Source organism: Larimichthys crocea, chromosome XVII, assembly GCF_000972845.2.
Source record: "Larimichthys crocea isolate SSNF chromosome XVII, L_crocea_2.0, whole genome shotgun sequence".
Lineage (NCBI taxonomy): Eukaryota > Metazoa > Chordata > Actinopteri > Sciaenidae > Larimichthys > Larimichthys crocea.
In genome coordinates, this window is record NC_040027.1 from 12,103,892 (window position 1) to 12,121,689 (window position 17,798).

Below are 17,798 nucleotides of genomic sequence, written 5' to 3' on the forward strand. Positions count from 1 at the left end.
ATCACCAGACTACAGACGACACATTGGAAATAATTGTTGTTTTTAATGATACATGTAGCAGTATTTGGACATTCAAATAAAATAATTCTGATTGCCAACAAGTGGCAAAGTAAACAAAATAAATATATCGCATATATATATAAATACAAAACTTCTCAATGTAGAGACTGTCTTTATAAACTTCTTTTATTTTTTATTAATTTATTTTTATATTACATCACTTCTGTATATTGTATAACCTTGGCACAAGGTGTAAACTAATACTGTTTTTTTTTACAGAATATATAAAAGTTTCTGTCAATTCTGAGTTCTGACCCACAAACATCACATTCTTTTAGATGTTTTATGATTTGGATTAGGATTAGTTGTCTCTCTGTAGTCATTGGGAATGTTGAAATTGTCCTGCACTGTTGTGTCATGCCTTTGTGAACTTAAACACTAGCTTTCCATATAAATTACGTAGCGAAATGGAGTCAGAATAGGATATAGAGAACGATATTCGGTGTCAGTTTGGAATCACTATAGAGCGCCGTTGCTTTTTTTCTCCTCCACAGTGATGTCGGCCACACCGTGAACCTGTGTGAGCTGCCTGCAGTCCAATGAAGCCAGTAATTTCCTCGGTCCAGGCAGGGTGGGGACGAAATGCTCAGTCAGAGACACTGAGGCACGGCTGCCGATATCTCTGAAGGGGTAGGACAGGAAATGACAGTGGCAATCACAAAAGATGGACAGGGTAGTTTAAAAGGACTGAGCTCAATATAGTGTGTTTTTCCTCCTCACCCATAATTAATCTTCTGAGCAGTTAGAAGGCCGAGTCCTTCCACGTGGAATATCACCGCCTTCAGCACCTGTGGCAGCGGGTTAGTGAATGAAATCTCTACTGCCATCTTCTCCCCGACCACGGCCTTCCCGATTGGCTGCGTGAGAGACAAACACAGCAAGAAAACAACATTCAGACCTGAACTTTACGTTTGTATTTTCCTGATGAATCATTTAGCTCACCTTTATGATGAGGTCCGGCGTCCTGAGCCGGAAACTGAACTGAGTGGCCACGACCTGCTGTGTTTCTCTGACTCTGCCTGACAGTGTCATCATCAGGGCGGCCTGGTCTATCAGTTGATCCTTGTAGTCTTTGTACACCAGGGTCCACTCCAAAATCTTTTCTGTAGACGGTAAACACATGCAAAGAATGTTAAAAGAAACTTTGTGTTAACTTTTCTACCAAAAAATAATATAGATTTAACGTCATGTTGATGCTACTTTGACGTGTCATCAGTAACTTTGTAACTTTGTGCTCCGGGTACGATCACCCACGAGAAGTACGTAAGTCACACACCACCAACTGTTTCACTGATTTTGGTGAAACTGGATCATATTTTATGGAGAAAATGTTTTCTGGTTTTCCCTCTGACGTCCTCCGGCTGCTCCGCCTCAACTCTCTGTGATTTACAGAGTTTCCTGATGGACAGTGAAGTAAACTGCTGCCAACTGTAGCTGCTTAGAGCACCGGGGGAGTGTTAGTGGTTGTACCACAGGAGTTTTGGACCACTGGGAAGAAGAGGTTTTAAAGGGGAACAGACCCAGTGTCGTGCCAGAACAGGAGCTGGGCAAGTGGGTAACATAATCAGGCTCAGCAGCCTCTATGGATATAATTATAGAGGTGAAAAGATTGAAGAGAGACATCGACGGAGGAAGAAGAGAACATGAGAGAGAGGTCGAGCAAGAAGAGTAAATCTGGGACTGACTTTTAGTCGTTGTGTGAAATAAAAGTCTGAAAGACAGATGACGAGCCGGGCTTCTAGCTGTTGGCTGGCTGCTATGTCTTGTGTTGTTGTATTTGCTTGATGTTTGGCTGTTGGCAAAGTTGTCGACTCTCTAGTTTTATATCATAAGTAACATAATGTGTACTAACAATACAGAGCTCGATTTTTAGCTTAACAGCCAAAGCAAGCTTAGCGATAGGTGTGTAGGAGTGAGACATGTAAAAGTGCATCTATGCACTCTGATGACGAGTAGGTGAAACACCTTGAATAAGCCTCCCTCATTTGCATAATAAAGCTGCGATGCATAAAGAAATGTAAAAATAAAAAGGGAAAGTAAATAAATAGGATAATTAACGCAAAGGTGAATAAATACAGAAGCAAATTAGACAGACAGAAATAGAAATGTAAGTCATGTTTAATTCAATTGAAATTACTATATTTGGTTTGCATGTAGTGAGTCATTTACTTAGTTATTAATTGATTGATTTATTTAGACAAGTGTGGGTTGACTTCCTTCCTCCACCCCTCCCTGCAGAAGCTCCACTCACCCTCGTTGGGCAGTAAGTCCACGTCTGTGTTGTCCTTCCTCACCGTGGCCTTGTGGACTCCGGTGTAATACATGACTGCCACCTGGCTGTGCAGGATGACCGTGCGCTGCTCCGAGCTGCTGTTTCGCAACACGATGGTCAGCTCTGCGTCTCCTCCCATTTCGGGACCTTTGCCTTTCATGGTGACTTCAACGGAGACGTCCTGTGCTGTCGGAGGCGAATAGGCCTCTGCCTTGGAGCCATAGCTGCATGCTGTTTCCACAGCAATGCGTTCCGCTTCTGAGCCTGAGAATGACCAGAAATGTGGAGTTAATGCTTGTGATCACTGTGAAAAGGCCATTTCAGTGTGGGAATTTGGTTTAATGATACCTTCAGGGTGTTTGTAGAGGTGTGTGATATCGTTGCGTTCATCAGAGCCAACAGCCTTCGTGCTGATGAAGTGGCCCATCGTCTTTTTCTCACTGTAGATTTTACTGAAGGTCCCATCTATGTTCTTTTGCCAATAGATTTTATCACTGTTAACCTGAGGGAGGGGGAGCATGAAAGAGAGAGAATAAACCCCTGAACAGATGGGAAACGTCACACATCCTTTGATGCATGCCATATGGCTCGATGTTAGCACACTGCACACGCATAAACTGCCAACACAAAACAGCAACCAAAGGATCAGTCGCTCACTCCTGGAGGTCAAAACTGAATTTCTTTGCAATAACTTAGTGTCACGAACCTCGGCGAACACAAACGGAGTGTCGTGCTTGAGGAAGACCTGACCATAGCGGATGGCAGCGAGCGAAGCGGGGCCACAGCAGAAGGTTCCCTGGCTGGTCTCCTGAGGTGTGGCGTCGACAGCTTGCCAGCCTCCGTTGCCTGCAGGCAAGTCTGGACGAGCCATCCAGCAGTCGTTCCACACGTGGAAGTTCCTTCAGGACAAAAGATTAAAAGGTCAGGGCTTACAAAAAAAACTAGAAGGCTACAAACATTTTGTTGCATTTTGCGAACATTTTACTCCTGGGAGTACCCGTGAAACTTGCAGATATGCCTTTGGTTGTTTTATTTTGTTTTTTAAAATGTATTATATATCATGTGAAACGGGTAGAGAGCTGACGAGAGGCTCCTTTTCATCATAACAATGCAGGATGGGCACAATTCTGTTCGGGATGTCATCTACCTGTGTCCGGTCTGTAAGTGCACTTTGGTGACAATGAAACCGCCTATGAGTTTATTTTAAAAAAGAAAAGATCATGGTGCTACTACAGTTCCACATTTCAAAAGAGGACAACTGAGATGAGGAAACAAAATACAAACCACACAGTAACAAAGGACTTGTAAACATGCAAGGTACCTTCTTCCATCTGTGAAACATCTTCACACTACGCCCGGTCTTAGCATTGCACTTGGAAGTTTTATGTCTTGGTCATATCATTTAATTCTGACTGACATTAAACTCATCCAGAACTCTGCAGCACCCAATATTACAAAGTACAAAATCTCAAAATCTCTGTCATGTTAAGGTGACCTTGAGTTCCATGAAAGGCACCATCGAATAGTCTGTAGGATTCTTTCTATTATTATTAACATACCTACTATTCTCGTCATGAATGCCTCGATTTACATAGCTGAAATATTGCAAAGAAAGGAACGCCATGTATTATGTATATGGTTCACACGGGTCCTTGAATCCTTGGAAGGAAAAGGCCTTGAGTTTTTAAAAATAGACATGTTTCAATGAACGTGTCTGAATATTTTTTTCTTTCATTACATTCTGCATGTATGTTCACACTCTCATTCTCCTGACTCTGATTATAAAAATACTCAGTGTTGTAAATAACTGTGTGATCTGTGTCTTAAACTCTCTCTCTGTTGTGTTGGGTCCTTGAATTTGAAGGAACTGGTGTGAAAACGTTGAGTGCTCTTTGTGTACTCTTTCCAAAGAAAAATAAGCTTGTCAACTCGACACATTTCACGCACGTATCACTCGCGAAGCACAACAAAAGCATGAAGCACAAACTATTCAGGGTCGGATGCACTGATGGGATTGGAGCTCCTCTGCCGACACAAATCTGAAGGCAGGAATCAACTAATGGTTCTGCAGAAAACGCAGGAATGACAATAAGATTAGGTGCAGTCTGTCACATTGTTTCACTAAATTCATGGGTCACATTGAATTGCCAAAACATCGAAAATATGAACGTGGTGCTTCGCATATCGATCTGAGTGGTGCTACTTAAATCGTCATGATGCAGCAGCCTCACAGCGATGAATGATGGTGACAGAACATACCAGATGGAGTCAGTGTTGAGGTAATCTATTGGCTCCAGGTTCTCGTCCAGGTAAACATCTGTCGTCAAGGAGACGTCTGTGTCATGAGCCGAGCTGAAGTTGGTCACAGTTCGACAGGGAATGCCGAAACATCGAGCAACTGAAAAGAAGACGTCAGTGGTCAGTATCTGTGGGACGTTCACCTGTCACACACGTCTATACAGACAACACACACCTGTAGTGACCACGCCAGCGAAGGCCCAGCACTGGCCGTACTTCACGGGCGTGCCGTTGTTTTTATGGTATTCTTTCAGGATTTCCACACTCCCGCTCCAAACTGTCGGACTGGTTCCAAGTGAATAGTCTCCTGACCAGTTTCCCTCCAGGACTCCACGGTCATCAGGAGAGTTGGTCTGGATAAATGAAAAAAAGTATATTTTGAATTCCAGAAAAATAGAAAGTCTGCCCCTATAAATGCTACAAGACTACCAAATTTAATGGTTAAATGACTGACAACATTAGCTGTCAAACAAACAACATAAGATGAAAGAAAAATATCGTAATTCAAATAAATGTTAAACTATAAATTTACTAAACTTTTCAGTCAAAGTAAAAATTTGAAAAAAAAAAACAAACAAACAGAAAACTACTGTTATTGTTAGTACGAATATAAACATTTATATAATGAGCAGACATATTTAAATACGGATAACTGCTGTCACTTTACATTTGTATGTAATTTAAAAAATCAGAAATGTATTTATCATTATTGGCATAACACTGAAATTACGTTTAATATACAGTTACTGGTTGAATTTAGCAGCATTTTGTACACAATAAAAAAAAGAAAAGAAAAGAATATTATAGTGATAATAATACTCATGAATAATATCATAATTTCCTGTACAAAAATGAGAAATAACACTAATTTGTCATTGGGATAATACAGTTTAGTTGTTAATTTACAGATAATGTCTGTAATTTTACAGAGTTTTGTATAAAATCTGATTATTTTCCATAAATTTATGTTGCTGTTTTGTTTTTTTACAGTGCACTCTCAAATCCATTCAGATAAAACAATGATTTCTGTATTGTTGTAATAATAAATAACAAGTCTATGGAAACAGAGGCTCTGTGAGCATCCCTGCATGAACTCAGCGTGTCAGTGTTTAATTAGTGAACGTGCCATCTTGGACGCCCCTGTGCTGGATAAAACATGATAAAGTTCCCTCGAGGGTGCTAACTCTGACTAAACTCCTCGACATGCAGCTCATTCTCTTTGACGTGCGTGTGTCTTTAGTAGTTACACTCACATAATAAAACCAATTTTGATCTCATCCAGCCAGCTTTCAGTCTAAAAGTAGCATTTCATGTTATTGCTGAAACAGGATTTATTAGAGTGAGTCAGGATGTGACAGGTATCCCGCTGAAGCACAGCTGTGATTCAAACTGTTAAAAGGTTGTTTGAGGCAGCGAGAAGCGTTTTCTATTGATCTCTCTGTTCACTGTGTACTTGCACATTATGAAGTGAGACATGAAGGTCAGCGGATCAGGCGTGGAAAAACAGAAAAAGACGGTCTCACCATGGCCGAGATGACTCGCACCACGTTAACCGGATCACTCCAACCAGACGCAGGAGTTCCACTCTTCTCCAGGACAAAGAGGCATGCTGTGAGAATCCCATCATCGAACTGAAAAGAGAAAACACAGAGAGGATGGAGAGATTCAGTCAGTTCATACTGCTTGGCGTATTAAACAAACATCAAACACTGACAGATCGCACAGGTCGACTCACCTGCCCGTAGTTCCACGTCCGCTCTCCAATTTGATACTGTGTGCCGTAGTAAATCCGTCCGATGTCATTCAGGACATATTCCTGCCTCTCGTCTTCTGAATCCATGAACACTGAATCACCTGAAAGAGAGTAAGTAAAACACATTTTATTCTCATTGTTTAAGCATCTCTCTGCCTCCATACACACTTTTCAGATAAATAACTCAGGAGATTGACAAGGGACTCGAGTGATGCTGAAGGTTTCCTGCTAGCTGTGTCAGAGAGCAGGCAGGGGCAGGAGACCTGCAGCGATGCCAGGATGGATCCTCTTCAGGAGAGGGACCAGATGCTCTGAAGGATTTGTTTCTTTTCTTGACTCTGTTTGCTCGTATTCAGAGAGAGGTCACACTGAAAGCCATAATGTTAAGCATTGAGCCGTGCAGCTGGTGCTCTTCTGGGATTTGTGAGTTTTCCTTGACAGAGACCTTACTCACAGTGCAACATTTTAAGAAGTGAGACCCACAAACTCCTCTTGTAAAGGGCGCTAGTTTTGCACAGAGCAATCAGAAGTGCTGCTTAAACCACTTCACTTTGGTGTGGGCCAGCATTTTATTCAGGCACAGGGGACATCTCATGCCTATCGTTAAATTATTTTGCCATAATTCAAAGACAAAGGAGGAGTGTCTGATTCAGGCCACTGGATTAGATGTAGGAGTTGGAAACCTGCGATGATGCTATGGAGAGGGATCAGGTGCTCTGAAGGATTTGTATCTTTTTCATATTCAGCAGGGATCTTACTCAAAGTCCACATTTTAAAGGGTGAACCTACGAGCTGATAATGTCAAGGGCTCGTCTGGGATTTGTGTATTTTTCTTCCTTGAAGTAACAGACATTTTTGGACACCTTCTCGTGGAAACATAAAGACATTGTTATAATCTGGCTGTAGCTTTCCCTTTTTTTCTATTGTTTTCTTGTTTTCCCTTGTGGTTCTGTCTGGGCGTGGTCATCCAATCATCCTCCTCCTGCTGCAACCTGCACACCTTCATCTCATCCACCAATCAAGAATCTGCAGTGTACCCACAACAGCTCTTTACTTCAGTCTTTCCCACATGTTACGGTCAAATCAGTATTTCTTGTTCGATCCACCTCGTGTTCAGTCCTGTTTTTTTGGCTCTTTTGTGCTTTAGGTTTACTTATCTCTGGATTTTCCTGTTTGCTTATTAAACTGCCACCAGCTTAGTTCAGTTTGCCTGCACAGCTCCATCACTGCTTCACATCGTCTGCACGTTCATTTAAATGAACTTGCGACTCTGTTCCTTAATCTTGCAGTTTGGTCTGACTTTTGGGTCCAGATCTCACACAGAAATACCTACCCTGGCTCAAAATGTATCATTTATTTATCTATTTATCACCACCTCTGAAATAAATAACATATTTCCTGTGATGCCTCTGAAAACTATTGCCGCAGAGTTGTATAAACTCACTTTACACATGCATTTACCCAAATATTTGCAGGGCTGTATGTTACTTTATTGTCAGGCGTTCGTGTACCTTCACACCAGGGGTTGAACAATATGTAGATGTCATTAGCCGGGTCATGTGTGGAAACCGCCTGGCCGTTTGCGCAATCTGTCTCCACGATGAGTTGATATCGGCCGATGACTGCAGTGGGTGAAGAATTCACTGACAGCATTATCCTTTTGTCATCCTGTTTCACAATAGCAGCCTCCCAGCGGTCGTCCTGCAGCTCCTCCACCAGAGGGATGATGACGTGGGTTTTCTTTGACACGGTTGGCACCGGCCCTGAGAGGGTGAAAGTGAGATACATATCACCCACATGTGAAGGAATACAGCATGCAGAAACTAGTGACAAATGTTGTTCACACCATTTCCAAACAGTGGCAGAGCATAATTCAGTCAATTCACCATCCCTCGATTGCAGCCACACCTGCATTCCTACCTTTGTAAGGTAAGTTTGTATAAACAGAAACCAAATAAAAAGAACACAGTGTGTACTGTCCTGTCATACACACACACACAAAAACATGCACACACATGCACACACGGCGTGTCATGACAGCATTAGATCCTTCGCTCAGGCTGCAGCTAAAGTGAAAGGCACTGTGTGTGTCACGGACAGCATTGATGTCTACGGTGACTGTGGGGTATAACGATCTGTAACAGCGGCGCATCCAGCTGTTTGCAGCCTCATTAAAGAGATTTCCACCTTAAGTGAATGTGGAAAGCTACAGCCATGCCTGATTTTCATTCTCTGTCCTCATTGGGCGTGACCTTCATCTTTGTTTGCTGTGTTCATCACAGTGTTTGTCAAACATTTTGCACCACCTTGCAGATTTATTCACCCTAAGAAGATTATTCATTGTTGAATTGTTGAATCCTTAATGGAAGTGGGTCAAGAACCAAAGTTGATTAGTTTGAAAGCAGTACTCCTGACGTTCATTTGATCTCTGTCTCACTTTCTTATCGTCACATTTCAGCTCACCAATGCACGTGCTACTGGCAAGAATGTGACTATGCAGCAGGCCGATACTGAAATCAAATATTTCAGGAAATCCATCCTTCTAGTTTCTGTAAACGGTTATCCTCATCAGGGCGCTGGAGCCGATCCCAGCTGACTTACGGTAAGAGGCAGGGTACATCCTGGACAATCACTGGTTTATCACTTAGAGGCTCTCACATTCACACCTACAGATAGTCCACTTTGGTCTGTGGGAGGAAGCCGGAGTACCCGACAGACACGGGAGAACCAAGTGGCAACCTCCTCAAACGCCCACATGAGGCTGGCTCCAAAAGTGAAGTGTCCATAAGTCCCCATGTTCAAATGTCCAACTTCACAGCAGAAATAAACATGTTTTCAGCCTGGTACAAAAAACAGTTTTGGTCTCTATAGCTAATTTCCCCGTTCATGACAACTGCAGCGAGGGTGAATTTTTATAAAACTCACCTGTTCAGATTATATTAATAAAGTTATGCAGCATTAACAGTGTGACTGCTTTGAATGACAGGTAGCAATTGTGATAGCATTTCAGACATTCCTCCAAGTACCACTACAGTGAGGTCACGCACCAAAGTTTAACTGAAGTGAGTCACTATGCTGCATTTTCACAATGTGATGTTTATTTGAACAGACAGACTACTGCTTGAATGAAGCTGTATATTTGCTGAATAGATGCGAGAGTTTCTTCTGATATCCTCATCTAACTCTTGGCAGGAAAAAGAAGAAGTGAATTTCTCAAAATGTCCAAAATATTCTTTGAACATTTTGGACACTCACCGAGCTTTTACTCTTACACAAACCCAGAGCCAAAATGTCAACTCTGCGCACAACATAATTTATAATCCAAAAAGCAGATTTGCTGAATTACATTCACTCTCCCAGGGGGGTCGGATGAGTGATTTTTGTTTCCACTGACACCGGAGCTTTTCATCTAACATCACCTCGGGAAAAACTTTATATTGAAACAGGTAAGACTCTAAAAATAGCAAAACTGTCAGTGTGCCGCTCAATCCGCTGCTCACTTTCATCCTGTGAGGTGTTTTTTCAAAATTTCAGCCTCTCTGAGTCTTTAGAGGGGCTTCAGACTTTGAAGTGCACTGTAAAGAAAACGACGATTGAACTGCCTGAGACTTTGGCATGAAATTTAAAAAAAACAACAGTGTTGTTTCAGATTGGGCTGTGATTACCTTCACGCTGTGGGGCTCACGTCTCAGCGTACAGTGTTTGGACCGAGTACTGTGGAAAACAGTTTGAGCTGAGAGATGTTTGTTTTCAGATGAAATATCCACGATAGAGCGAGTGATGGCATAAAAAAAAAAAAAGCTTTACTTGCAGCTGTTATTATCCTCCTGTGACAGATGGCTTTTTAAATTTATTGGATCATTATATATGATTTGTGTTTATGCTCTTTCTCTCAAGGGAATAATATATTTCCATTTTTGGCTCGCAAAAAAAGGAAATTAAACCTCATTAAATCTCATGCATATTCAACAATGAACATAAGGGAAAGTTTGCATTCCTAATACGCATGTAAACCCTCTCTGCAACAGAGACGTTGTAATTATTCTGTTCAAGCATCACAGCTATAATTTTAGGTTCTATATCCGACACAGCAAGATGAGAGGGAGCAGATACAGGAGTGAACGCTGGGTAAACACAGACAGTTGGTCGTGGCGGCATTAATGTTGAATTGTCAGTCGACTGGATTTCAGTCAGGGGAGCACTGAAGACTCGGCATCTGTAAAACGCTCTCCCTGGAGCATAGCAACAAGAACCGTTACCATAGCAATAGTAACCAAAAATCTTCCTCTCTCTCTCTCTCTCTCTCTATCTTCCCTCCCTCCCTTTCCCCATCTATCCATAAGTCTGTTTATCTCACACACAAATGCAACAAAATCAATACACACACACACACACACACACACACACACACACACACACACACACACACACACAGAGGAGCAGCCAAATTAACAGTATGAGACATGAGCATAAACTTCTTACATGATGTTTTCCTCCCACCACCCCCAACCTGTCACCTTCCTCTCTTTCCCCGTGACTGCCAAGGAAAAAGGCGGTCTGAAAAAAGTCTTAATTATCATGTGCAGCTCCGTACGGGGTTTCATACAGGGTCGAGGAAGCATGTGAGCGAGGCTGGACTGCATCCATCCAGTTTCACATTTGGCCTCTTAAGATTAGAGGTCATGTGGGAAATTTCTATAAAATGAATTAGTATTCATCAGCACGTCTGTTTTGTTGTTGTGGAAGTCTCTTTCTGTCTTTATAATGTAATTGTGGCGTCTCTTTAAAGCCTTAAAACACAGCCGAGCAGCAGTGTTTGAATTTGAAATCAGCTGCACAGTTTCTGTGGAGGACTAACCTGTTTTCAGTTCAAGGTGAAGTTTGTCTGTGTTTGGGTTAAAGGGTCGAGACAGGCTGATCCACATCTTGAAATTCTGTCCTCTGCGAATGATGAAGTTATCACTTTGGTAGAGATTTGTGTGGTGCTCTGTGCGGGTCTCCCCTGATTTGTCTTTCATCAGGTCTATCGATTGCACTTTCAGGAGAAGCTCTGCAAAAAAAACCAAAACACAAAATATATGAGAGTCTGTCGTGTTGTTGGCATTTCATTTGATGGATACATGACATAACTGTGAGCTCTATAGATGCCTGTTACCATCAAGCTCGCTGTCACCACCAGTCTCAGGTTTCCCGCTGTTTGCCTCGTTCTCCTTGTCCAGGTCATCAATCCCTGTGACCAAAGTGTCCGTGACGTCTTCTTCGTTTGGCGTGGGATAGCAGCACGGGCAGACTTTACGCAGCCATCGCTGACATGCGTTTTCCTTCTCAGCGTTGTTCTCTTCTGATCCTTCCTTTTCTTCTTCCGCATCTTCCTCAAATCCAAAAGTGACAGTTGGAAATCGGCCGACTGCAGCTCTGTCTCTGATTGAATGCTTCTCTACAGGCATCCTGAAATGAAGAAAAAACTTAATGAGAAAATCTAGAAGCTCATTGATTATGCATCACAGCACCATTATTATATATGTGCAGCTAAAATAAATCATATTTATTTTTACACTCTGCATTGTCGTACTATTTTTCTAGTTTTATTTTGTCTGCAGATGTTATTAAAGCAATATTACACGAGAGGCTGTGCTTTACCGTCAGTATTGGCACCCTCTCATGTAATATTGTGAATATACAGCAATTACCAACTTCAATAAAACATATCATCAAAAGGTAATCATACTTTGGAGACTACATAGTCATTCACCACTGTGTCTGTTATGAGTTTTGTGAATTACACAAAAAACACTGAATGATTCCATTAAGATTATTGCTCACATAAATACTTTATTTCATTTAATTCATATACAATAATAAAAAAAAACATTTTCAAGTACTTATAGTATGTTAAATGTATAGTTCTTTATACTTGAACTACAGATTAGATGCAGTTATTCTAGGATGTCGTCACTAGTGTTGAGCAAGCAACTTGTAAAGTGTGGTGAGATAAGCTACCGGTTAGTTATTGCATGGGAGGGTGTGCTTTACCGTCATTATTGGTACAACAGTGATGTCGTACAGCACGGCCGAGGCGGTGCAATTATATGTAATATTGAGATTATGTTAAATAAAATAAAACCTATCATCAAAACGTTTCATTTTGTGGCATTCGCTCTCAAAATAAACATTTTTTCGCTCACGTTATCTCCATTTACTGATGACTAATACCTGGAAAACAATCAGTCACATCAGTTTACTACTCCAGTAAGTAGTCTTTAGTACGATCATACGATTTCTAGTCCGACTAACATTAAAGCGGAGTCATATTTTTAGTAATGAGTCAGGTGTGCTGTCCTGTCTAGTTGGCCAATCAGATTGCTTGGTCTTAACTACTTGTTGCCTAATATTGTTTATTTTATATGCATATAGATACACATATTTATATATATTTATCTGTATAAAGCAGTTTAATGTGTGTTTACCTGTCAAGCTCCTTGATTTTAGCTGTATTATCTCTGTGTATGTATCCTGTACACATCCTCGTATGAGTGCACATACGTGGTCAGTAAACTGATTCTGATTCACACCTCACACCCTGCTGTGCATTTTATCTCTGTCGGGCGTTCAACAAACATGTGATGGCTCAAACGCTGTCACGTTATCTTAAACTCAATCCATTGTCCAATTACTTCAGAGGGGGGGGAGAAACCGGCTGACAGTCCAATTACTAATGGCTCTTACACAACAGCTTGTTTTAATTAGTCTGAGAATGAGAGGGAGACATTTCGTATTCGAGTGCTTAATGTGTTGGCGAATCATGACCAATATCTGTCAGTTGAAATGAATATCATGAGACATTTCTTCTGCGTGTGCTGCCTCAAGAGTGACGGGAATGATACAGCCCTGTCGTATGAACTCAAGCCTTTACCGACACCGCTCATCATATTCCAAACTATTAATTATTAACACTATTAATTATGTAAAAGTGGATATTATAACCAATGTTTTTGTCGAGCGGAGGCTGTTTGCCTCCCTTCCTTGTGTCTTTGCCCTCGTTTTTCTGTCGTCTTGTCTATCGCTGTCCCTCTCACCTGCCTGATCACCTCACCACCTGTTCCTCATTCACCAATCAGCTACTGCAGTATAAAAGGCTGACTCGTCCTCTCAGATGCTGATTGGTAACGAGTGCTATTTGCCGTTCTGTGATATCGACCTACCTAAGTCTGCCATCCTTCAGCCAGCTTCTTTCCTGTTGACAGAACTTTTACGCAAATGTTTTATTGAATCTGTCCTGACTTTTCTCCTTTGTGAGGTCTCTTACTTTTAAATAGCAGACTGCAGAGTGTCCAGACATATCTAGGACCCTGAAGAAGGCCCCATCTGCCCTGGCTGACCTCAGCCACCCCCTGAACTCTGAGTCTGAGTTGTTGACGTCATGTCGCAGATGCAATCTTCCAAAATGCAGGGCTAATAGACACAAAAACTAACTTACTTTATGATCGTGTTGCTCCTTGGGGATAATAAAGATCACTTTGACCTTGTCACCATCAGCCCTGCTCCACCCCGGACACCCCATCCATCACTGGCTCCTCTCACCTGTACTGCACTTTCTCTTTGTGTTGTAAATAAACTATTAAAATGAGATTCAGTCTTTGGTTTGTGTTTGCATTTGAGTCCACTACTGCTTTTCTTAACATGGTTTAGATAGCTAGATAGTTCATTAGACACAGCACAGAGGACAGGAGGATTTGATGTTGGTACATGTTATAGTCATAAATGGACAACTGGTACTATCAAAACACGATACATCATAACACATCGTCACAGATAGTTTGGTCAAGTGTGTATTTGTACAACCAGCTGAAGAGAAGCTGGATGTTTAAATCATTTGTCCGCTTGTGTTCAGACAGTTTCTGTCTGAAGACGTCGTCTGCTCTTTTTCCCGTTGTTTCCTTTTGTCTCATGTTTGTGTGTCTCTCTCTGTTTACCAGCTGTATGCATGTCTTCCTGGTATCATCCTGCACACCTCTAACTATAACAGATCATCACGTTGCCAGATCATTCAGTCAGCTTAGTGCTATTTTGCTTTTGTCTATTATTCCTGTTGGTTGATTTTTTTTTCTTCTCTTGTAGCCTGTGTTCTTGTTCCTGTGATTGTGTTCTCGTCTCACAGGATCTGACTGCCAGCCTGTCGATCTGCTGCCACATCCAGCCAACACCTGTCAGTCCACACTCCTGTGGGATTAACCCCGCAGCCAGAACCTGAACCCCCTTTTCTTTCTTTTTTTACTGACTCTGGTCGCCACCTGATTTCAACTGGTTATTAATCCCATTATTGTCTATTTCAACCATTTATCAATTACATCTAGTTTAGTGTACATTTATTTCAACTTTATTGGTTTAAAGATGTAAAAAAAATGTAAATTTATGGGGAAAAAACATTTTACAGTAGTTTTCTGTATTTTAAAATTGTGTCTGTGAATTAGTTATTTTCTATATGTTGATTTATATGAAGTAACAGACACGCTCCTGTGTCTTTAGCATGCACTGGAGCGTTGCATTAATATTCCTCGTCTTGTCTGTTCATTCGACTCTTTAAGGTATCGATACACAAAGAATAACATAGTTATAAATCATTTAAATTTTCACTAACATTGCTCATTTAGTTGTGTACACACAGAGTGAAAAAACAATCAAACAGGACGGATGCTGGATGCTGAATGACGATCTGCTTCAGTTCAAACATCCAGGTGGTTTTCTGCTCTGATTCAGAACTGTGCTATGAAACTAATTAAATTTCTTTGCATTAAGATCAAAACTCCATGCTTTGTCACCTCTTGGTAGCAAAGATTAAAGTCACATTTCTTCACAAGACAAATACACTCAAACTCTGCAAAACCAGAGCGGGGCACGATGTCTCAAACTCATCCTATCTCTGTCTCATTTCCGCCCTCTGCTCCTTCGCTCACCTCACAGAGATCTGACTTTCAAGAATGAGCTCCGAGCCCACTGAAAGCCTTTCCCACACACACACTTTTTACATTCCTCTGCAACGCTGACTGTTATGCGGTGACTGTTTTGCGGTCACCAAGCACATTCGGATGAGGCAATAGCAAGACTGACAGTGAGTTCACTCGTTATTCATATGCCAGTGAAGTTCAGACTGTGAGTACAATAAATCACAGACAGTAGCAGAGCAACGCCTCCACCCTGCTCACTGTGCGTCGTCATTTTTACTGCTGACAGACGAGGATAAAAAAATAAATAGTAACATGATACACATGCTGCTAACATACTGCTGCGTTAGATGATAACTTTGTGTAGTTTAGACCAAGAAATAAGTTATTAAGTTATCCTTCATATGTAGGTTTAACACAGGTTAACACAATGAAATGTATGTACGTAAAAAACAGGTTTGCTCAGCATTAAGAGCACACTAATTGTTGCTGCAGCTGGTTGATCGTTAGTTTTAGCCTCATTAACACGAAACACAAAGCCGGGGATGGTAGGAATGTTGTTTTTCAGTGAAGTTTCATCATCTGAGCTGAGCCGAACTGTGAATATCTGCACACAGTTCGTGGCGATCCACCAAATAGTTTAGATATTTGAGTCTTGAGCTGTTTCTTTTAGTGTGGCTTGAAACTGTTCGACTGAATGTAGCTCTGTTTTGGATTTTCCACTGATGCGTTTTCATCTGCAAGACACACAGTAATTAGAATTGGGAAGCCTCGGTAGGTTGTGAAAGCTCACAGCAGGGTGGGGCCTCACAAACTATGGAAAAGTGAAAATTAAATCCACCACAGCACATGCCTCAGTGCCAAAAATATGAGGAGAAATGCTGCATTAACATGCTCTACTATTTTATTGCCGAGAAAAAAAAAGAGAGAGACTCAACCACAAAGATCAACAAACTTTTAGATAGAAATCTTTGCTCTACACTGTAAAATAACACAGAGATGATGATGAGATCAAGATGCAAAGCAGTTCATCATCGACTGTGTGATATCCGAACTACTCAGAGTTTCTCCCGCTGTGCTGGAGCACATGTCTGGGTGTCTGAATCGCAACATGTTGTATGAGCCCCATGTGCAACTGAATCATATAAACACAAGATGTGGGTCTAAGTTCAGTCTCGGCGACGTCAGCAGCAGATATAACATGTGCTAGTCATCAGGATATTTTCCTGCAGGAGGATGGTGACCCAGTAAGCATCGCTCAGATACACCCATGACTCGTTGCCTTTGGGGCCACAAAAAGAGAAACAAAGGGACCTTCACTGATAAATAAGTTCACATCAGAATTAAAGCATTCACACAAACGACCCTGAGGGATGTAATGTAAATGTTAGACTGTTTATATTAGTTTGCTACTCGAGATGTAAACTACAGAGATGCAGCTGCTGTTGGGAGTCATACATGATCTAATTTATACATTTTTAAGGAAAGGATCCTCTGGTATCTCTTATATAGCAACAACAACAACAACAACAACAACTGTACAACATCAAAAACAAAGTCTGACAGAGCTAATCATGCATAAAATGACACATAGTGGTTCTTCATGGTGATGCCATAGGAGAAACGCTGCTTTTATCAAGGTGTAATAATTCATAATTTCAATAATTTCCAATTTAATTTTATTCACAGCGATGATTTATACACACAGCCACAACATACAGCAAGCCAAACCAAAGCTGTTCAAATATGTTCAAACTGTCTCTTTGTTGTTGTTTTTTATCAATACCAGGTCACATTGCTGCAGAGTTTTGATTTATTATTAAAGATTATTAAGGATAAAAATGCTTCAAAGCACCAAAAGTGCTGGAAATGTGACTTAAAGAACTAATTGTTTGCAGCAGAACATTTTCCCCAAGGATGCCAAATGTCTCTGGCTCTGTACGAATATAAAAAGCAACGCGTGAAACAGCTTGTTCAAACTCACTCAGTGCAACGGGAGAAGAAATGTGACGATGCAGACTTGGAGGGAGGAGAAGTCTTCTGTTCTTCGCTGTGTGTCTTTGTGTTTCACAGACAAGTTAAGACCTCCTTTAAATACTTGTCAGCTAAGACAGTGAGGACACGCCCTCCTGCTGCACAGACAGGAAACAACTTCTAAAATCATTTTGGTCCACTTACCTTTACACAAAGTAAAGACTATTTATTACAAATGATCTCTTTATGATTGTTAAACTTTGACCTCAGACTTGTAAGGGTGTGTTTGAAGAGTACGATTATTACTGTGAGCAGTATTGGAGTACAAACTTATGTCCTATCCTTCATTCATTCAATTCAATTCAATACTGTTATTTTTTGCACAGAGAGAGTGTGAAGGTTACTACAAACCACTCAGAAATACCGTCAGCTACAACCAGTATGCAGTAGAGTAAGAAGAGTAAAAAGAAGAAGAACTAAAATATCATTAAAGATAAAA

At 41.1% G+C, this 17,798-nt stretch overlaps 1 protein-coding gene across 1 annotated transcript; it reads right to left on the bottom strand.

Moving 5' to 3' along the window:
* Nucleotides 1-30: 30 nt before the first annotated feature.
* Nucleotides 31-17,384, bottom strand: LOC104919104 (protein-glutamine gamma-glutamyltransferase K). The gene is made up of 14 exons (XM_019277658.2): nt 17,310-17,384; nt 11,539-11,831; nt 11,242-11,433; nt 7,895-8,146; nt 6,366-6,484; nt 6,154-6,261; nt 4,806-4,983; nt 4,592-4,730; nt 3,039-3,231; nt 2,681-2,834; nt 2,312-2,596; nt 1,003-1,163; nt 781-917; nt 31-682 (listed from the first exon to the last, which is right to left on the bottom strand). The coding sequence occupies exons 2-14, from the start codon at nt 11,828-11,830 to the stop codon at nt 520-522; spliced, it is 2,373 nt and encodes a 790-aa protein (XP_019133203.2). The 5' UTR covers nt 11,831; nt 17,310-17,384; the 3' UTR covers nt 31-519.
* Nucleotides 17,385-17,798: the final 414 nt, after the last annotated feature.